General features: G+C 42.1%; 2 protein-coding genes across 9 annotated transcripts in view; one reads left to right on the forward strand and one right to left on the reverse strand.

Moving 5' to 3' along the window:
• Positions 1–202: 202 nt before the first annotated feature.
• Positions 203–5,241, forward strand: LOC115165541 (heterogeneous nuclear ribonucleoprotein A1). Of its 4 annotated transcripts, XR_003870196.1 has the most exons (11): positions 203–329; positions 894–1,010; positions 1,168–1,525; positions 1,612–1,707; positions 1,798–1,851; positions 1,976–2,065; positions 2,376–2,576; positions 2,956–3,144; positions 3,368–3,455; positions 4,939–5,008; positions 5,131–5,241. XR_003870196.1 is itself a non-coding variant. In XM_029718728.1 (10 exons), exons 1-9 carry the CDS (start codon positions 318–320, stop codon positions 3,442–3,444), a joined length of 1,194 nt encoding a protein of 397 aa, XP_029574588.1. In that variant the 5' UTR covers positions 203–317; the 3' UTR covers positions 3,445–3,455; positions 3,709–4,013. The 4 variants fall into 4 exon arrangements, 3 of the variants coding, with proteins under 3 accessions (XP_029574588.1, XP_029574590.1, XP_029574589.1); XM_029718728.1 differs by lacking the exons at positions 4,939–5,008; positions 5,131–5,241 and adding an exon at positions 3,709–4,013; XM_029718730.1 differs by lacking the exons at positions 4,939–5,008; positions 5,131–5,241 and adding an exon at positions 3,709–4,013 and having other exon boundaries at positions 2,376–2,534.
• Positions 5,242–7,066: 1,825 nt separating this feature from the next.
• LOC115165540 (transcription factor NF-E2 45 kDa subunit-like) overlaps positions 7,067–22,069 on the reverse strand; it is a 38,764-nt gene continuing 23,761 nt past the window's right edge. The window contains exons 1-5 of one of the 5 annotated variants that reach the window (XM_029718726.1): positions 13,505–13,951; positions 12,953–12,994; positions 11,303–11,378; positions 10,848–10,985; positions 7,067–8,638 (exon numbers count right to left, since the gene is read on the reverse strand). In XM_029718726.1, coding sequence (XP_029574586.1) covers positions 7,340–8,638; positions 10,848–10,985; positions 11,303–11,350 — 1,485 coding nt within the window. In that variant the 5' untranslated portion in view covers positions 11,351–11,378; positions 12,953–12,994; positions 13,505–13,951 and the 3' untranslated portion in view covers positions 7,067–7,339. The other 4 variants (XM_029718725.1, XM_029718723.1, XM_029718724.1 and 1 more) reach the window with 4 other exon arrangements.

The raw sequence follows: 22,069 nt of genomic DNA on the forward strand, positions 1-22,069 counted from the left end.
TAACATTTAATTCAGTTGAAGTGACGTAATTTTAACGTACGCATAAAAAAATATATAAAACTTAAACTCACGCCCACCCCCGGCTGGTGTCGTTTTATTATTGGATATTGCTGATAACTGACTGTGAAGTACCCAATCGGAGTAGCAGCGGAAGAGGGAAAAATATAATTCAGCGGGAACAGCTAACCAATTGCTGAATCCAAGAGGCGTATCCGTCCCTATTTATTATACTGTTTTCTGTCCAGGCACGGTCGTCTCGCTGTCGCAGAATTTCTGTCCTCGAATAAGGAACAAGGGATCGGAAACTACCAGCCACAATGTCGAAGGAGGTAAGTTTTTCTAAGTAATATCTTCCTGCAATTTTGTGATATATACGTTTCGTGTTTAATATAACGTGCACGTTGACCAATCTAGTCAAAATGGCTTTCCCTTCACGAGCGTCTTTGGCAGCTATAATAGTGGGGATGCCGCCATCTTAGCTACAGGCCTCATGGCGTTGATTGTTCTTGCGTTTTATTTAGCCATTTGAAACGGACGTTAAATGTATCCTTTGTAGTTTACACTACGGTTTTACTATAATATTAATCGATAGTTTGTTTACATTTCCCGTTTTTTTTTTTTTTTTTTTTTTTTTTTTAAATCGCTTTGTTTGGTTTACGCTTGCCAAATGTACAATATGGAGCAGGAGTCGACCCCCACCACCCGTGGTCAAGGCCTTTATTTTGTTACACCCTGCCGACGGCATCAAATATGTTATTGTTTGATCTCCACCACTTGTTTCGGATAACTTCAGGAATATGTCCAAATGGTTGGCCTAGTTCGCTACAATGTAGCGCTCGCTCTCATTTGCATCTGGTTCTTTCGTTCTAAATGCATTCTCCCTTTATGTCCAGGCCCCACGTGAACCCGAGCAGCTCCGCAAGCTGTTCATCGGAGGTCTGAGCTTCGAAACCACGGATGAGAGTTTGCGAGCACACTTCGAACAATGGGGATCTCTTACAGATTGTGTGGTGAGTATTTATGTACACATTTGAAACCTTTGTACCTAGTTGGCTGCAGTATTACGGAATGGGTTTCCATTGTCTGTCAAGGTTTAATTGTTTAACTTATATTGAACATCGGTGTAGGTTTTTAATATTTTTGCAATACACTCAATTTTATCAACAGGTAATGAGAGATCCAGCCAACAAGCGCTCCAGGGGGTTTGGGTTTGTCACCTATGCTGGTGTGAATGAGGTTGATGCTGCCATGGAAGCACGTCCCCATAAGGTTGATGGTAGGCTCGTAGAGCCGAAGAGGGCAGTGTCCAGAGAGGACTCCAGCCGACCAGGTGCTCACGTCACAGTGAAAAAAATATTTGTTGGGGGTATCAAGGAAGACACAGAAGACTCCCACCTGCGAGACTACTTTGAGCAATTTGGCAAGATTGAAGTAATTGACATTATGACTGACCGCAACAGTGGCAAGAAGAGGGGCTTCGCCTTTGTCACGTTTGATGACCATGATGCAGTGGACAGGATTGTTAGTAAGTAGTGGTCTGATGTCTGTCTTTAGAATTAAAATCACTGGCATTTGTCTTCTGCTGTAATTAAGGCAATTTTCTATCCCCAGTTCAGAAGTACCACACACTGAATGGTCACAATTGTGAAGTGAGGAAAGCGTTGTCCAGACAGGAGATGCAGACTACAGGAATGGGTATGAGGGGTGGTAAGTCCATGACTTCTTCATGGCAAGTGGTTTAATCTTTAATTATTTCTGAGGTTGGTCTGGTACTAATGATTTATCATTTCTTCCCAGGCCGTGGTGGTGGTGGCGGCGGCGGCAACTATGGCAGAGGTGGGGGATACGGAGGTAATGACTTTGGCTGTGATGATGGATACTTCAGTGGCCGGGGTATGTGGTGGTCCTGAACCACTCAATATGTCTGCTTGAACCTGTGTACTTAACCACTTGTGATTGTTTCAATATACTTTAGGTGACGCTGACTCGTCTGTTTCAGGAGGCAGAGGGGGTGGATATGGAGGTGGAGATGGTGGTTACAACAATGGTTATGGTGGAGGAGATGGTAAGACTTGGTTTATCTGTTGGACAAACACTACTATTATTCCTGGGTATGTATGTAAACTTCACAAGTCGTGACAGCAAGAAGAGCTATAACATGAGACACACAGCAACAGACTGGTCCATTTACATTTGAGTCATTTATCAGATGCTCTTATCCACAGCGACTTATAGTAAAGTGGATACATTTCTCTTACATGCCCCCCCCCCCCCCCCCCCCCCCCGTGAAATCAACCCACAGGGGTTCATGTATATCTATAGTGTGTGCGCTTGTTGCTGGCAATGTATTTAGACTAGAACCTTCCTTTCTATAGGTGGCTATGGAGGAGGGCCCGGTGGTTATGGTGGTGGTAACCGTGGCTATGGTGGAGGACAAGGAGGTTATGGCGGAGGACAGGGTGGTGGCTACGGTGGCGGAAATGGTTATAACGACTACAACAATGGCAATGGCAACGGTGGAAACTTTGGCGGCGGTAAGTCCATGGCCTCACCACAAGAGGCAGCACCAGTTGCTGGTAAGTGGATGGCTTCATAAGCTGTGATCAAATTCTCACACTACATTCTGTTTGGTTAAAGTATTGATCTACTACCTATATTTCCCTTCTAAATGGCATGTAGGAGGCATAAAATGTTACCATATTAAACCTGAGATTTCACATACAAAACCTTAGATGCGTAGGCAGGTAGCCTAGCGGTTAAGAGCGTTGGGCCAGAAACCGAAATGGCCTACTGAATAAGAAGTAGTATGAGAACTCGGTCATAGCTGACTTGATGAAAGTGATGCATGGAATACTCTATCCGAGCTGTACACAAATGATTGGTTATATCCTTGATCCTGTGTAAAATGGCCAGGCGACTCTTCGCTAAGTAATGTGACTTTTTAAATGTGTGCAGGTAACTTCGGCGGCGGTGGTGGCGGCAATGGTGGCGGCAACGGCTACAATGACTTTGGCAGCTACAACAATCAGGCTTCCAACTATGGCCCGATGAAGGGTAACAACTTTGGGGGTAGCAGTGGTGGTGGCAGCGGCGGTGGCAGTGGCGGGGGTAGCAGCGGTGGCAGGAACAGTGGCCCATATGGTGGTAGGTGGCGCATATCAGGCTATCAACTACTCAGCCAGTGCTAAGCAACCAGTTAACACGTGTTTGTTTGGCACTTCGTCAGAGAATCTAGATTAGTATGTAATTGTAACGTTTAGTTTGTCAAAGCATTTGACTGTAAATTAACACCTTAATTTGTACTTTGAGTTGACTGAGGCTCTTTCTGATTCCACCGTTGACCTTTCGTATGTTTATTGCATTTCAGGTGGTTATGGAGGTAGCTCAGGTGGGGGTGGCGGCGGTGGCGGATATGGCGGGGGCTCCGGTGGACGCAGATTCTAAATGTTCAGAAGGTACGTTTTTAAATGTGACTGTTTGAAACATAACGTGTGTAGATGAGACTTACGCATATTCTAGGATTTGTTAAATATGTAGCGTTCTGAAACTAGGGGATCCATTCTTTTACACTTTGATACATAGAATCCTTGTAGTTGTTTTTAGCTGTTGATCCCAGTGTTAAGAATGCTGGATCTCATGTCGTAGGTTCTGGTCATTCCAACAGTCAGTGCACAGTTTAACTTAATGTTGTTCCATATTGTTCAACAGGACTCAGTACTTAGGAGAGGAGAGCGAGACAAGTGACAGGGCAGCTGCAGGTTTACAACCTAGATCTGCTCAGCCAAACAGATGTGGCAGGTTACATCTGCTACAAGAAGAGATGTGTACAATAGAGAAATCATGGCGGGGCTTCATACATTTTTCTGTGTTGTCAAACAGGATTATTTGATGTTTCTGGAAAGCAAGCATTCCAATGAGATTTTATGTAGTTTTTCTTTGAGCCGTTTTTATTTTTGTGTAACTGCAACCAATCAAGTTGAAATAAACCACCTTTCAGTTTTTTTTAAACTGTCGTTCAGTCTTGTTAGTGTCTTTTAGGGGATTGAGGGGGAGGGTGTTTTCTGGTTTGGGTGTTTAATGCATTAGCACAAATACAGATCCACAGGACTGATGGATTAGGTCAGTGACTCTTTGAAGAAATGTACCACTTCTCAATGGAGACTTGCCTGGCCCTGTTTTATTCCTTTCTTGCGTGGGACGTCCTTAGCCTCTTCCAATGCACATACTACAGAATGTAGAAAATAACATGTATCGAGCACATCAAAGTGATACCATAGCATTGAAGTCATTGCTGAACACTGTCACAATGGATTAAGTTATGGTAGTATAATACTCAGTCAACAGTTCATGATCTCTTTGAGAACTGCACCGGAGATTTTGAGTTGGCTGGCTAGATCACTCGCCTGTCATACAGCACACCTGCCAGCAAAGGCTAGCTTACATGATGCAGTCTTGAGGCTAGCCAGCCATGGAAGCCAGCTGAGCTGAGGGCGAGTCATAGTAAACAGCCCATCGCCTGACAGGAGCAGTGTGAAGCAGGGGAGAGTGAGTAGCAAGAAGGCATGAGACTAGCAGGCAGCTGCTACCAAATGGCTTAAATGCTGTCTGTGGGTAAGGAGACTTTTCCAACTACTGTTAGTTTAAATAACATGTTCTGTAGTTAGTACGCGCAAACTCTTGTAGTTAATGTAGACTTGAATAGTATAGCATTCATGACCATGTACAGTTTATTTGGATGTGCAGAGATGTTTTATTACAAATCGCTGCCCCCTGTTCATCTGGTAATACAAGGGGCATTGACCTTTGGCACAAATCGTAAAGATATGCTGCAATCCTTGTAATGCATGCTTATGTTGGCAGTCAAACTATGAAATGTTAAGACTTAACGCCTTTCAATGTTATATCGTCTCAGTCTCCTTTTCTTCTGATACTTCCTAGGAAACTGACTCTGCTCTGAAGGGCTGCAACTGAAAGCATGATGAAGTTGAACACAGTAACATTGCACAAGGTAAGTGACCGTGACCGCTTGATAACGGTTGGAAATATTCATATTTCTTTTGTTTCTCGTATTGTGGGAGAATATCTGAAGCCTCGTCTCTAAGGCTGTCGTCATTTTGTCTTCTGTTTTAGGGTGCCTGGAGAAATGCAATGTTTTTTTTACTGCAAAGACTGCTGTGCAGTATTTAACTTTATTTTTTTTAACCCCATTGGTTTATCAATAAAATATTTTTACATATCTTCCATTTTGGTCCTTTCATTTGCTGTATACTATGATTAAACAGCCACATAGATGGCTAACAATTTTCATCCTCTAATACAATTCATGCAGGGACATAATAGAATTTTCCCAAAATATGTCTTGATATAATGAATAGGCACTTTCAGGAAGTTTGCACACCACTTGAATTTTCCACCTTGTGTTACAACCTGAACTTTCATGTAAAAAATTACAACTTCATCACAGTCTTACACCAATACCCCATGTCAGTGTAATTGTTTTTAGATATGTATACATATTTACAGCTGTCGACCACTTATGGGGAGTAACTATTTTGCTTAGGTAGTTGCATGGACTCTGTGCAATGTGTTTAATATGATTTTTGAATGGGTGCCTCATCTCTGTACCTCCACACATACAATTATCTGAGGTTGAGCAGTGCATTTCAAATGCCAAGACCAGGGAGTTATTGAATGTCCCTCTGCACATGGTGACATTATTTACACTACAAAGATACAGGTGTCCTAAACGCTTTTGCTGGCGATGGCGGCCAATGGTGACTTTAAAACCATTTAATTGGAGAACACAGGCTGGATCAACATTGATACTCCACAATGTTAACCTAAATGAGTGAAAAGGAAGCCTGTACAGAACAAAAATATTCCTGACATGCATCTGGTTGGCAAGAAGATATTACCTATGCCCTGAATACAAAGTGTTATGTTTGGGGCAAATTCAACACATCACTAAGTACGGTGGTTGTGGCTGCATCATGTTATGGGTGTGCTTGTCATCTGCAAGGACAAGGGAGTGTTTGTTTTTAGTTAAATGGAATTGAGCACAGGCGACAACCTGGTTCAGTCTGCTTTCCATCAGACCCTAAGAGGCAAATTCACCTTTCAGCAGGACAATAACCTAAAACGCAACCAAATATACACTGGAAGTTGCTTACCAAGACTACATTGAATGTGAGTGGCCTAGTTTTGACTTAAATCAGCTTGAATCTATTGTAAGACTGGAATGGCTGTCTAGCAATTACCAACTTGAGCACTTGAATTTTGTACAATCCAGCTGTGCAAAGCTTAGACGTACCCAGAAAGACTCACAGCTGTCAAAGGTGACACTAACCTATTGACTCGGGTGTAAATACTTGTGTAAAATTTGAAATCATTTTTCAATAAATATGGAATATGTCAAGGAGTATAAATACTTTCTGAAGGCACTGTATTCTTACAACATTGAATAAAATGTATCCAGAACAAGCATAGCCATGACTTCACTTGTAACTATTGACTCGATTGTACATATGAGCACAGTATCCTAAACTAACTTGTAGCTGCCATACACTTTCAACATTAACATGCATGTTTGTTTCATGATCTGAAATAAGATGCACAAAGATTATTTCTCATTTTGTGCACATTTGTTTATCCCTGTTAGTGAGCATTAATCTTTGCCAAGATAATCCTTCCAACTCAGGTGTGGCATATCAAGAAACTGATTAAACAGCATGATCATTACACAGGTGCACCTGCTGGGGACAATAGCCACTCTAAAATGTGCAGTTTGGAACCACAACACAATGCCACCGATGTCAAGTTTTGAAGGAGAGTGCAATTGGCATGCTGAATGCAGGAATGTCCACCATGCTAATTTCTCTACCATAAGCTGCCTCCAAGGTCGTTTTGGAGAATTTGGCAGTACGCCCAACCTGCCTCACAACCGCAGACAACGTGTGTGGGCGAGTGGTTTGCTGATGTCAACAGTGCACCATAGTGGGGTTATGTTATGGGCAGGCATAAGCTACAGACAATGAACACAATTGCATTTTATAGATGGCAGTTTGAATGCAGTGATACCGTGTTGAGATCCTGAGACTCATTTTATTTTTATGTTTTTTGGTATTTGTGACTAAGAGATGCATATCTCTATTCCCAGTCATGTGAAATCCATAGATTAGGGCCTAATTGATTTATTTCATTTAAATTATATGACCTGTAACTCAGTGAAATTTTTGTTCAGTATACTTAATGGCTCTTACTGTAATGTATCAACATTTCATAATGATGTATAAACAGTGAGGCAGTATACAATAGCTGTCCAATAGATTTCATCTTTACATTATTCCCCATCCAACACGTCAGTACGTGGCACCAGGTATATGTTCCCATCAGGGGTCTGCTGTAGAGAGTAGTCCTCTATAGAGTAGGGATGTCCATCCTCATCCCGGAGCTGAGAGAACACTTCCGCATACAAGTCTGTGAGGCGGTGTTTAACAATAGCCAGGTTGTGTTGGAACTCCATTCTCTCTCTGGCCAGGTGGTCCCTCTGGGCCTGCAGTTGACCCAGCTCTCCCTCCAGGTAAACTATATTCTCCAGCTTCCTCTTCCTGCAGTTCTGAGCCGCCACCTTGTTCTTCCCCCGCCGGCGGATGTCTCTGACGAGGGCGAGCTGGGCGTCCGTGAGCGTGTACTTGGTCAGGAGCTCGTTGAAGTCGTCCACGGGTAGGTTGATGATCTTCTCCAGAGGGAAAGGGATCTTGAGAGCGTGAGCTCTGCGTTCGTCCCGGCTCAAAGGGACAGAAGGAGGGTTGCCTCTGGGTTTTACATAAAACGCCTGAGAAGAGCTCCCTATGCTGACAGAGCTGTTAAGGTGCAAGTCATTCAATGCACTCGGTAAACCCTGTTGATGTTTCATTGACATGGGAGGCAGGAAGTGAGGCGGTGGTTGCATTTGGGATGGTTGTGTTACAGGGAAGTAAGAGGGGTGCGGCCCTGAGTAGGGATAGGACTGGGTAGGATGCTGCTGATAATCCAAGGAGTAAAGGAGGCTACCTCTCCTCCCTTGCTCACCCATACTCACCATCCCCCTGTGACTATAGTTCAGACCAACCTCTGTGCTTGAACAAGCAGGTACGCCGGTCATGACATCATCCGGTGAGGCCAGCGGTGGGCTAGACCCCAACGATAGGCCCGAGTCAGACTCCAGATCATCCACAGTGCATGGTTGGTGTTTGCCCTGCCTGTGATCAGTCCCTAGCACGTGTCGACTTGGACCCTGAGAGAGGCCAGCATTGTCTTTTCCAACAGACCCCTCACCACCAACACTCGTCAGACTCATATGTTCTAGGAAATTCATCTGCGGTGGCGGTAGAGGGTTCAGAACTCTGGGATTCAGCTGGGCTCCAGAATGTCTGTACAGCGCCTCAGTTAATTCACTGGTAGCCTGATGCTGGCAGGCTGGCATTACTTCAGAGTAGGTTCCCTCATATGCAACATCACGGTTTGTCTCACCACAACAGGGGAGAGGCTGTGTATGAGAGTGAGACTGAGCCATGCTATAACTTCCCAGAGATATAGGTGGCTCTGTGGGATGGTACTGAATAGTTTCATATGGGCCATCATGGGGGACCTCAAACTCCTAAAATGAAAAACAAAGTAAGAATCATTAGTTAATGCTTTGTCTTATCATTACAGTTTATCATTACTATGTTACTTTATGTATAAAACAAAACAATTCTACACATTTATCACAGGTTTAAATTGCTATGTGTATTTGTGAACATGTGAAATACCATTTCATAGGAGAATGAATAAATAATCTATGGGGAATGAGTGTGAGAAATGAAACTTTAAAGCAGTGTGCGGGGGGGCAGGCTTGAAAAGGAAGTGAGGGGTCAGGCTATCTTACCTGCTGCCCATAGCAAACAGTTCACCCCCACCTTGGTATACACCCATAGCACACAGTTCACCCCCACTTTGGTATACACCGATAGCACACAGTTCACCCCCACCTTGGTATACACCGATAGCACACAGTTCACCCCCACTTTGGTATACACCCATAGCACACAGTTCACCCCCACCTTGGTATACACCCATAGCACACAGTTCACCCCCACCTTGGTATACACCGATAGCAAACAGTTCACCCCCACCTTGGTATACACCCATAGCACACAGTTCACCCCCACTTTGGTATACACCGATAGCACACAGTTCACCCCCACTTTGGTATACACCCATAGCACACAGTTCACCCCCACCTTGGTATACACCCATAGCACACAGTTCACCCCCACCTTGGTATACACCCATAGCACACAGTTCACCCCCACCTTGGTATACACCCATAGCTCACAGTTCACCCCCACCTTAGTATATACCCATAGCTCACAGTTCACCCCCCACCTTGGTATATACCCATAGCACACAGTTCACCCCCACCTTGGTATACACCCATAGCATACAGTTCACCCCCACCTTGGTATACACCCCCACCTTGGTATACACCCATAGCTCACAGTTCACCCCCACCTTGGTATATACCCATAGCTCACAGTTCACCCCCCACCTTGGTATATACCCATAGCACACAGTTCACCCCCACCTTGGTATACACCCATAGCATACAGTTCACCCCCACCTTGGTATACACCCCCACCTTGGTATACACCCATAGCTCACAGTTCACCCCCACCTTGGTATACACCCATAGCTCACAGTTCACCCCCACCTTGGTATACACCCATAGCTCACAGTTCACCCCCACCTTGGTATACACCCATAGCATACAGTTCACCCCCATCTTGGTATACACCCATAGCTCACAGTTCACCCCCACCTTGGTATACACCCATAGCATACAGTTCACCCCCACCTTGGTATACACCCATAGCTCACAGTTCACCCCCACCTTGGTATATACCCATAGCTCACAGTTCACCCCCACCTTGGTATACACCCATAGCTCACAGTTCACCCCCACCTTGGTATACACCCATAGCTCACAGTTCACCCCCACCTTGGTATACACCCATAGCTCACAGTTCACCCCCACCTTGGTATACACCCATAGCTCACAGTTCACCCCCACCTTGGTATACACCCATAGCTCACAGTTCACCCCCACCTTGGTATACACCCATAGCTCACAGTTCACCCCCACCTTGGTATACACCCATAGCTCACAGTTCACCCCCACCTTGGTATACACCCATAGCATACAGTTCACCCCCACCTTGGTATACACCCATAGCTCACAGTTCACCCCCACCTTGGTATACACCCATAGCACACAGTTCACCCCCACCTTGGTATACACCCATAGCTCATGCTGCCCATGCAAGTGTCTCTTAGGTGTGTTATCAAGTTTCATGTGAAAACAGGTGGTCATTGTGCTATGCAAGGGGCTGCTTGCGATGTACAGTGCTGTGCTTGCCCCCACTCCCTGTCTCTTCATCCTGCCATAACTCAATTGGCCCATTGTCGAGTGTGTGTTACTTTTTAAGTGGGAATACTCAGCATTTCCTTAGATTAAATGTGTATACATAAACTTGACACTACTGTGGTTGGTTTGCAAGATTGTGTCATTTTCTCTTTTCTGTCTGTCTGTTTGTGGTTGCCTAATTCACTACCATGGGAGTGTTTTGCTAAGAGAGGCCAACAGTATGAAATTGCATCTCACACAGTAAGGATATTATTAAAAACAATAGCTATAGTTTTCCATATCACTATGGCTACATGACCAGCTGATGTAGGCAGAAGAGAGAGGCTTTCAATCAAACTCAAATCACATTTCAGCTATATGGTTACATAATTATCAGGCTATTGAATACTCATCCTCCTACCTGAAGCTCTGTGATGGCCATCAGTTCCTGCCAGGCCAGGTCCATCTCTGGGTCGTGGGGTGCTCCACGTGACCGGGCTCCAGGGGCATAGGTGGGCATCGACACCCCCCCACACAGCCTGCCCGGATTCGCCAAGCCCTGGAGAATGAATTGGTAAATGCTGTAAATCTTAGATATCTTTGAGTTATGGCATTTTTATGCTTTATTTTACAACCCTATTTTGACGGTATTTACACTTACAACATGAAAAATGTAATGATAGATACTTTCTGGTACTTGCTTCTTCAAATAGTTGAATACAATTGGTCACAATCATATGTAGGTATGCGTGTTTTAATGAATAAAACATAACCCTTTTTCACAGGAAAGAATCCGATGCCCAGCAAATACACAACCACCACACAACGTTGTCTCAATGGTCTATTTCATTACATGATGTCACCTCAGTCACCCACCTCACTTTGTCTCCTCAGTGGGAGTATGTAGTTGGCTGCTGCACACATTCAGGACAGGCTGTGGTTGCAGGGAACCCTCCGGGAACAGACAGACAGAAGCCACGATTATTATCAGCTTTTTTCATTTTTATTTCGCCATCAGAATACACTGATTACATGCTGAACTCCTCTCTATTGATTCAACACGTGGATGCTAACGCACAAAGGAAAAACACTATAGAAGTCTCACCTCATCTAAGAAAAACACTACATGTTACAATCCTTGAAGAGAACCTGGTGTATTCATCACCTCCGTAAACTGAACGCACCTAATTTCATACTGCAGAAAGATGCACATACCATAAAGGTAGACCCACTAGAGATGGCTGCATGTACTAGATGAGTGTTTGGGTGATGTTCTGTGTTGAACTGTTTAGGACATGCGACAACAAGGCACACAGAGTTCCGTTGGGCTGGATCCCTCCTATCAGCTGAGCTGTGGTGCTACTAGGCCAGTCACTGATAAGACAATCTGCTGGGAGACAGCACAGCGCTCCCTCTGCAGCAGAGGCTGGGGCCTATGCAGTCAGGCCTATGCTTCTTAGTGTAAATTGAAAGTCAGTGAGGGTTTTATAACCTTTATAAATGGTTAAACCTTTAAAATGCTTTATAAGATTTAACGCATTTTATCCCTGTTTAGACTCTTTGGATCAGTAATGAGGATAGTGGACATTGGGACATTCCCATTAATAAGTGCTCATTTGAGAGTAGCAGACAGTACATTGTCCTGGTTTTTATCATCATTGTACCACACATGAATTTCATATTTAGTTTTATGTATTGTAGTTGGCACTATAGATACTGACTAAGATACTTTGGATGATGAGAGATCATAGTCTAACTTTTGAACAATGGACATGCAAAAACTAAGTTATGCATCGTCCAGCATTTACTGGCATTCCTCACTGGCTTTGTTTGGAACTCAACATCATTCAAGCAACTTATTTATACTCAGGAACAGAGCAGGAATCCTTTGCAACAGCACAATGATGACCATTCCATCTTCCATTACCACAATTGTTTATTTACTTTAGTTTATTTTTTTATTCTCATCTCCCCGGCAACACAAAATATTTTCAAGCAATCTGTATATGCCAAGTTTTCCTGATTTAAAGATCTTAGCGATAAAGTATTTCATTTACAACAGGATACATTGCTGCTTCAGAGGAGAAAATGTGATTCATTACTTTGGCTCACACATTCGAATGTCACTCTCACACAGCTAGGAGGTGATGGCTCTCACCTGAACACTATTGCGAAGATGTGACATTATCCCACAAAATACCCAGTCGCCTAATTCATCAAACCACTACATGGTCATCCATCTTTGTATTTTTACTCTGTGATCTGTAGCTACAGGTTCCCATGCATAGCATAAACAACATAGATGGGCTTGTAACTCATATCCTGCCATAACCACTGCTATGTTTGTGGTGAAGGCTGTTTCCTCTAGTACTGAGGGGACAGATAAAGTCGCCTGGCCTGGCTATCAAACACGTCTTACAGATCTTACATCAGGTGTTGCATTAACACAAAAAGCAGCTCAGAGTGAGAAGGTGGTGGACTATACATGAATATCACAATCCTACTCAACATACATTTTTTACTCACATTACTAGGCGCAAGGGCAGCATTGCTAACCCAGGTAGAGTACTGTGGACAAGATAAAAGGATGCAATGTGTAGTTCTGAAGAGTAATCTCTTAGAAATGGTCAGTAGGTAACCATGACACTAATTCCTGAAGAGGACAAATAAGGCTTGAAGAGTAACAGTGAATAGGTCATTTACTAACTGGAGATAACTTATTTTAGCCATTAATTTATCTGGCCTAAATACTTTCTATTCAATATATAGGCTACTAAGATGACAGTTTGATTATAAATATATGCTTGTTCTTCATCTTGGGCATTTGCATAATGTTTTTAATATATGCTTGTGACTATTTTTGAATTTAGTGGCAATTGATTGTCAGTTGTATGTTGTCAAGGGGATTATGTTTGTTGAATAACCAGCTATCAATTGCTTCTAATATTTTTGAGAACCTGTTTTGCACAGTGATGACAAGGTAATAATGAATGTATGAAAAAGGAAAAACACGGTATATTTATAACATAAAAGAAGTAGCATTATCTGGCAATGAAAAAAGCTGGAGAAAGAACATACCTGAGCAACATGTCTCTGAGTCTTCAACACGTGTTCGGGAGACAAAACTCTTCAGAATGACACAGTAGAAACATAATAATCCTGGTAGAGATGAATAAAATGACTTTATATTCACTTTTGTGAGGACGACGGTGAACGTGTCCACTTTTAACCGACCATTATAGGGAGTGCATGTGCTTTCACTCTTTCTATCTCTCGCTCTCTCTCTCGCTCACTCTCTCTCTTTCTGTGTTTCTCTCTCTGCCAATCTCTAGCTCTCTGCTCTGCTACATAGACAGTCCCCAGCATAAAAGGGGTGTCTCTGCCTCCGATGTAAACAACTTTCCTGTAAAGCAACCACACCACCGTTTTTAGCATGCTTCTATCATTAATAAAACACTTGCACTCTGACAAAAAAATCCCCTTTTCCCCACAAGAGAAAACTACAGACCAAAGTCACGACATAACCCCAAACAACCCCTTGTTACCTTTTAAAACAAAGGCAAATTAGTCTTAGCTAGGATCAATAGATGTTTCATCTACATGTTGTCTACATTCTTTGACTAATTAACCATTATTACTCATAGACATGACACAACATGATGCACAAATCCTTATACAAATCTAGCTGATCGCGAGTCAGCGAGTCCGCTTCGTACAAAATGCCTATAAGAAAGCTTCCCTCAGAAGTCCTCTGAAAGGAGAGGTTTGTGGAGTGTGATCTGGAGCACCTGGAGTTAAACCACCCTGGTATTGATTGCTGTTAGAGAGGGCACTGTGCAAGTGGGGGACGGGGCTGAGTTGCAGACAGGCTGGATTGAGACTTAGTTTAGTAGGGATGGAATGTATACCTCCACCAGGTAAGAAAGGCTACATTGTTCTTATATCTGGCAGAGCAACCACTGAGGGAGAGAGAGGAGCAAGGGGAGAATGGAGAGGAGCGTGACTTACAAAACTCTCCCCACCACTGCCCCAATCTAACACATTCTGTATGCATAAAGACAAGCCTAACCTGTCTAATGAGTAACACTAGCACTGTAGACATTTTACTAGACTTATCTATACACATCCAGGAATTGGTAATTGGTAATAAACCAATTGAACTCTTCTGAATTATTTGATGAGCTTGGTGGAGTAGTTTTACTTCTGTGCAGTAATGTACATATAGCGGTCGTCCAAAGGGCTGGTGTGGTATTCTCATGTTCCAAATCTGTATGCATAGTAACGACATGCAACATGAATGTTTTTCCAAAAAACAACATGAAAGGGGGAATTCTACAGAATCTATTTATAAAGATGGGGTTCATATTTCCAAAACGTTGAATAAAGAAACAAGAAACCAGTCATATTTGTAAATCACAAGGAACATACACTGAGTGTACAAAATATTATGAACACCTGCTCTTTCCATGACATAGACTGCAGGTGAAAGCTATGATCCCTTATTGATGTCACTTCTTAAGTCGACTTCAATTAGTGTGTAGATGAATGGGAGGAGACAAGTTAAAGAAGGATGTTTAAGGCTTGAGACAATTGAGACATGGATTGTGTATGTGTGCCATTCAGAGGGTGAATAGGCAAGACAAAAGATTGAAGTGCCTTTGAACGAGGGTATGGTAGTAGGTGCCAGGCGCAATGGTTTGAATATGTTAAGAACTGCAACACTGCTGGGTTTTTCACACTCAACAGTTTCCCATGTGTATCAAGAATGGTTCACCACCCAAAGGACATCCAGCAACATTGACACAACTGTGGGAAGCATTGATGTCAACATGGGCCTTGTGGAATGCTTTCGACGCCATGTAGAGTCCATGCCCCAACGAAGTGAGGCTGTTCTGAGGGCAACTCAAAATTATGAAGGTGTTCCTAATGTTTTGTACACTCAGTGTACTTCTAATAGTACACATAAAAGAACATGGCAGAAGTTTTAAAAAGTCATATTATAAAGTAAGATCCCAGCACCAAGCCACAGATTATGATGATGTTTTGTGTCATTGTTAAAAAAAAATGTAACAAGTAGGTGGCTGACAGAGTCAAGAGAGGTGGGTGTCTACCAGGAATCAGAGAGAGAAGGGACTTCCCAACTTCTCAGCTTCCTAGCACCCAGCCCCCTACTCACCCACCTCCTAAGGATGCCAAAGACTAGGCTGTTATTACCCAGACCACAATGGTTTTCACCCTAATTGCAGTTCCTCTCTCAACGCCCCCTCTATGTGGTGGTGTTTGTTTGCAGCAATTGGTCTTTGACATCTTGGGTAAGTACTTTTCAATTTGTTCTGCTTTAAAGTGTCTCTTGATTTTGGTAAGATTTCTTGTCCATTCCCATGATTTGTATAACATCTCTGAGTATAATCGCCCAAACTCACTATTTATTTATTCCTTTGTCCCTGTCCCCTTGGCCCCCCGAGACACGGCCTGATCACCCCGCTATCATCCAGAAGGCGAGGTCAGTACAGGTGCATCAAAGCTGGGACAGAGACTGAAAAACAGATTATATCTCAAGGCCATCAGACTGTTAAATAGTCACCACTAGCCAGCCTCCACCCAGTAGCCTGCCCAGAACTTAGCCACTGTCACTAGTCGGCTACCGCCCGGTTACACAACCATGCACCTTAAAGGCTGCTGCCATATGTACATGGTCATAGAACACTAGTCACTTTAATAGTGTATACATACTGTTTAACTGACTTCATATTTATATACTGTATTTTAGTCAAGGCCAACCTATTCAACTATTGCTGTACATATACTATTCTTCAGATATACTACATATTCTATCCATATACTGTCCATAATGTCTATACATCCCATCACATACATATATATACTGTACATATATACACTACCGTTCAAAAGTTTGGGGTCACTTAGAAATGTCCTTGTTTTTGAAAGAAAAGCACCTTTTTGTCCATTAAAATAACATCAAATTGATCAGAAATACAGTGTAGACATTGTTAATGTTGTAAATGACTATTGTAGCTGGAAATGGCAGATTTTTAGTGGAATATCTACATAGGCGTTACAGCGGCCCATTATCAGCAACCATCACTCCTGTGTTCCAATGGCATGTTGTGTTAGCTAATCAAAGTTTATCATTTAAAAGGCTAATTGATCATTAGAAAACCCTTTTGCAATTATGTTAGTACAGCTGAAAACTGTCGTGCTGATTAAGGAAGCAATAAAACTGGCCTTCTTTAGACGAGTTGAGTATCTGGAGCATCAGCATTTGTGGGTTCGATTACAGGCTCAAAATGGCCAGTAACAAAGAACTTTCTTCTGAAATTTGTCAGTCTATTCTTGTTCTAAGAAATGAAGGCTATTCCATGCGAGAAATTGCCAAGAAACTGAAGATCTCGTACAACGCTGTGTACTACTCCCTTCACAGAACAGTGCAAACTGGCTCTAACCCGATTAGAAAGAGGAGTGGGAGGCCCGGTGCACAACTGAGCAAGAGTACAAGTACATTAAAGTGTCTAGTTTGAGAAACAGACCCCTCACAAGTCCTCAACTGGCAGCTTCATTAAATAGTACCCTTCTCATTCAAGGGTTTTTCTTTATTTTTACTATTTTCTACATTGTAGAATAATAGTGAAGACATCAAAACCATGAAATAACACATATGGAATCATAACCAAAAAGTGTTAAACAAATCAAAATATATTTTATATTTGAGATTCTTCAAAGTAGCCACCCTTTGCCTTGATGACAGCTTTGCACACTCTTGGCATTCTCTCAACCAGCTTCACGAGGTAGTCACCTGGAATGCATTTCAATTAACACGTGTGCCTTTTTAAAAGTTAATTTGTGGAATTTCTTTCCTTCTTAATGCGTTTGAGCCAATCAGTTGTGTTGTGACAAGGTAGGAGGGGTATTTGGTAAAAGACCAAGTCCATATTATGGCAAGAACAGCTCAAATAAGCAAAGAGAAACAACTGTCCATCATTACTTCAAGACATGAATTTCAGTCAATGCGGAAAATTCTAAGAACTTTGAACGTTTCTTCAAGTGCAGTCGCAAAAACCATCAAGAGCTATGATGAAACTGGCTCTCATGAGGACCACCACAGGAATGGAAGACCCAGAGTTACCTCTGCTGCAGAGGATAAGTTCATTAGAGTTAACTGCACCTCAGAATGCAGCCCAAATAAATGCTTCACAGAGTTCAAGTAACAGACACATCTCAACATCAACTGTTCAGAGGAGACTGTGTGAATCAGGCCTTCATGGTCGAATTGCTGCAAAGAAACCACTACTAAAGGACACCAATAAGAAGAGGAGGTGCATGTTCTACTCATTCTACTCCATGATTAATAATGTGTTTTTCCCTTCTTCCTCTAAATAGGTATTTGTTTTATTATTATCACCATTGTGTCATTAGAGAGGAAGAGGTGCGGTATTGGAGGTCATGCTTTAACAATCCAAAAACATGCTGTATATGATTCGAGCGGAAAAAATACCTCAGCACTGAACAACATGAGAATGTTTGTTTCTCCTGGTTGTGGTCTGAAGAAGGGAAAAACACATTATTAATCATAAGGGGAATGCACCAATTTGTAAGTCGCTCTGGATAAGAGCGTCTGCTAAATGACGTAAATGTAAATGTAAATGTAAGGGAAAAATGAGCCAGTAGCTGCTTGGAAAAGAGAGGAAAAGAGACATGACATGGAAAGTAGAAATAGAACTAGTAGTAGTACTTTATTGATACCATGGAGGGGAATGTCATGCATCACCACAAGTATATCAGCAATACATCATGTTCAGAGACAGGACATGGGCCAATAGCAATGATGATACTATTCAACATAAACCCCAGCCCAATTCCTAAGTAAATATCAATGAGTGTTCACATTGCATGGCAAATGCAAGTTAGTGGACAGTAGACATCGCCCAGCATTGTGCAACGGACGGTGCAAGGCAGGGAGGTTGGAGGGACAATGCGATAGCATGGGCTGCTCCCCTCTCCCCATCTCATGCTTAAAACCACAGCAGTTAGCAGCTCCCTTCATAAGCACCCAACGCTGCTTTTATCAGCACCGAGCAGAGCTTCCGCCGCCCAGCATCCTCCCTTCCCTCCTCTGTCTCCCCTCTCTCACTCTGTTTCTGCATCCATGAATGGATGCACACACACGCATGCATGCACACACACACAAACACAAACACTTCCAATTACTTCGCACCCCACTATGACCGTACACATTCCTGTTGTACTTCCTGCTGATAAATAATGTAATCTCATTATTGTTTGAAGTACAAAGTCAATAGCTTTTCAAAATGTGAGGTTTGAAAAGGTGACGCTGTATTGTGAAATATCACAAGTAGCCTAATCTGTACATCTTATCATTGGTCATATTGAGACATTACCAATGAATGCAATGATACTGCAGGTTAATGTTCCTCATTTGTTGTTTGTCAGGGGTAATGATTGGTCAATGGCAAACATTTTACTCAACCGCAACAGACCATCATCAGGTTTACTGTAATGATGACTGTAATAGAACTACCCGAGAAAGTGGATATTTCTTATACCTGTACATGCTTTTTGTTGATCCTGTTGTTTAATTTAGTCATCATATTGATTAAGGTGTTCATTTTAAGTGGCTTGAGTACTTTAGTAGGAGGCATAATGCAAAAGTGTTGCCTTTAGACTTTACACTGTCAACGTCTTCCGGTTTTCCATCAGTTACATGAAAAGCTGTTCTCCTGTAGCTCTCACTACAACAGAGTTTATTTGAAAAGCTAGTAGCTATGGTTATGGAGGCCTTCTCCCCTCTCTATGACCTGTCTTTCACATTCAATACTATTGAATTGAAAGGAAAACCCATTTGCCCATCTTGTATAGAGGTAAATCACAGATAGAACAACGAGACAGATATTTCACTGGATGTTTAAATGTGAAGCATCCACTTGTCGTTTCCACTCACTACAAAATATGGTAGTGAGAGGAAGCCCAGTGGCTGGCAGTGGGAGAAGATGGAACTAGATGGATTTTGGCCGACATTCTGCAAATTTTCTCATCAATGAAACATTTGATCTCAATACAGTTTTCTGTTCCCAAAACTTAGAATTTGTTATGAACAGAGTTGACTAAAGTTTGTAGACTTTACCCTTTGCAAAGTTTTTTTTTTTAATTGCGTTGTTTAGAAGGAGTGCAAAGGCGATCCTTCTAAAGGCACTCCCTGAGTTATTGAACACGTGCACTTCACATAGTAGGCGTTCCCTAACGGAAATATGCAGGTCATGCTAAAATGCGCCAATAGGATCTTGCTAGCTGGTGCTTGGCTCTGCCCCCCTCCTTGCTTGTTCTACACACTATGACTAATTTGTTCCCATTGGAAACGACAGGCTGTGGTCTATCTTGATTTAGTTATACAAATCTTTGGACAAATTATTAATACATTTTTTGATTAGGCATGTAAAGTAGCAACAGTCACTGTTGTCATGGTTATATCGAGAATAGTCTATACAGTAAAATCACAGGCAATTCAAGTACAAGATCAGAGGATTCGGTTAAAACCTAAATGTTCTTATACTTCTAAACTACAAACAACATGGCATGCCAACATTCCTCTAAGAAGCATCAACCTTTTAACTGAACAGTTCAAGGCTGCATATTGTGTTTCCTCTCAGACATCAAGGGTCATTTCGAAATCTTTAGTGGTAAAATTGTGAAAAACCATTGCAACATTGCAAAATGTGTCGGTTAACCACAGGACTGTTGCAAGTGTATTTTTTGTAATCATATGCTATCATTTAATTCAGGCTATATAATCTATAATATGAATTTACATTTAAGTTTGGAAGCATACATTCTAGGACCTAAATAATAACTTTAATGGCAATGTGCCTTTCCCCAGAAAACAATATTACAATCACAATACTGCCTGCAATAACAGACATAATTTATGTCTTAACCAAAATAGAGGTTGACACGTAAACACTGATGTCATGCTGAATGGATTGGGAATAAAAAAGGGAAAATCCCATCAGCATCAACATCCATGGGTTTCCAGATTGATACTTCCCAGAAGAAACAACCAGGATAATTAGGTTGGTTTATTGTGGGAGGATCTTTAAAAAAACGTTTCATACGACATGTCCGAATATACTCAGACACACATTGGAATCAAAGGGGAAATCAGAGGATCTGCGGCCAGAGAGGAACACAGTTGGCCTACCTCCATTACCGTAGGCCTTTATATAATGGTTATATAAAAGTTACATAATGCTGCAATGTAAAATCTAATGTTTGCAGGGGTGTAGTTGAAGAACATGCCCTCAAAGAGCTTGTCCTTTGGTCAAAGAAATCTAACTGACTTGAGACTTTTATAATACCCCAATTGTGGCTATGTGGTATACCACCACCATTCTGCTTGCTGGAAATGTTACTACCTAACTGCACAGTCCCTCCCTGACTTTGTCTTGATTTGGTACAGTCAGCTCCTACAACCACAAACTTTGGCCCCTGAACCTGATACCTAAACACAATTAAAGCCTGCATAATTAATTATATGAGCAGGTAACCCAATTGTTTAATTTACAGTAACAGAAACATTACATTCAAAGTATATTCTCTCAAGTATTGCACCTAATTAGAATGACCTGGACCAGTGATTGACTTGATTGAAATAGGTGCCTGTACTCATTTTGGTTGCGGTACTGTTTATATTTAGGTGCAGGAGCTTCACAACGCTTTTTAGCTAATATTCTATGAGGTTACAGGAGCTCTAGCAGTAGCAAATTTGAGGTGCTGGTACTCAGCTCCGGTGAGCTCCTGCCCAAGTCAAGCAATAGTCTGGACCAATTATGTACAGTGCATTCGGAAAGTATTCAGACACCTTGACTTTTTCCACATTTTGTTACGTTACGGCCTTATTCTAAAATTGATTAAAGAAAACATTTTCATCAATCTACACATAATACCCCATAATGACGAAACAAAAACAGGTTTTTATCATTTTTTGCAAATGTATTAAAAGTAAAACACTGAGATACTTTATTTTCATAAGTATACAAACCCTTTGATATGAGCCTCGAAATTGAGCTCAGGTGCATCCTGTTTCCATTGATCATCCTTGAGATGTTTCTACAACTGGATTGGAGTCCACCTGTGGTAAAATCAATTGATTGCACATGATTTGGAAAGGAACACATCTTTCTATATAAGGTCCCACAGTTCAAATCAAATCAAATTGTATTTGTCACATGCGCCGAATACAACAGGTGTAGACCTTACATGGAAATGCTTACTTACAAGCCCTTAACCAACAATGATTTAAGAAAAAAATAGAAAATAAAAGTAACAAATAATTAAACAGCATCAGTAAAATAACAAGCGAGGCTATATACAACGGGTACCGGTAGAGAGTCAATGTGCGGGGGCACCGGTTAGTTGAGATAATATGTACATGTGGTTAGTGTTAAAGTGACTATACATAGATTATAAACAGAGAGTAGCAGCAGTGTAAAAGAGGGGTCTGGGTAGCCATTTGATTAGCTGTTTAGGAGTCTTATGACTTGGGGGTAGAAGCTGTTAAGAAGCCTTTTGGACCTAGACTTGGCGCTCTGGTACCGCTTGCCGTGCGGTAGC

This window comes from Salmo trutta, chromosome 28 (assembly GCF_901001165.1).
Source record: "Salmo trutta chromosome 28, fSalTru1.1, whole genome shotgun sequence".
NCBI classification, from domain to species: Eukaryota; Metazoa; Chordata; class Actinopteri; order Salmoniformes; family Salmonidae; genus Salmo; species Salmo trutta.

Bases quoted from the DNA above. Each gene is read 5' to 3' on its own strand.
- LOC115165541 (XM_029718728.1), top strand. The intron at 1,526-1,611 runs GTAAGTAGTGGT...TTCTATCCCCAG, and splicing joins TGCAGTGGACAGGATTGTTA to TTCAGAAGTACCACACACTG. The intron at 1,708-1,797 runs GTAAGTCCATGA...ATTTCTTCCCAG, and splicing joins AGGAATGGGTATGAGGGGTG to GCCGTGGTGGTGGTGGCGGC.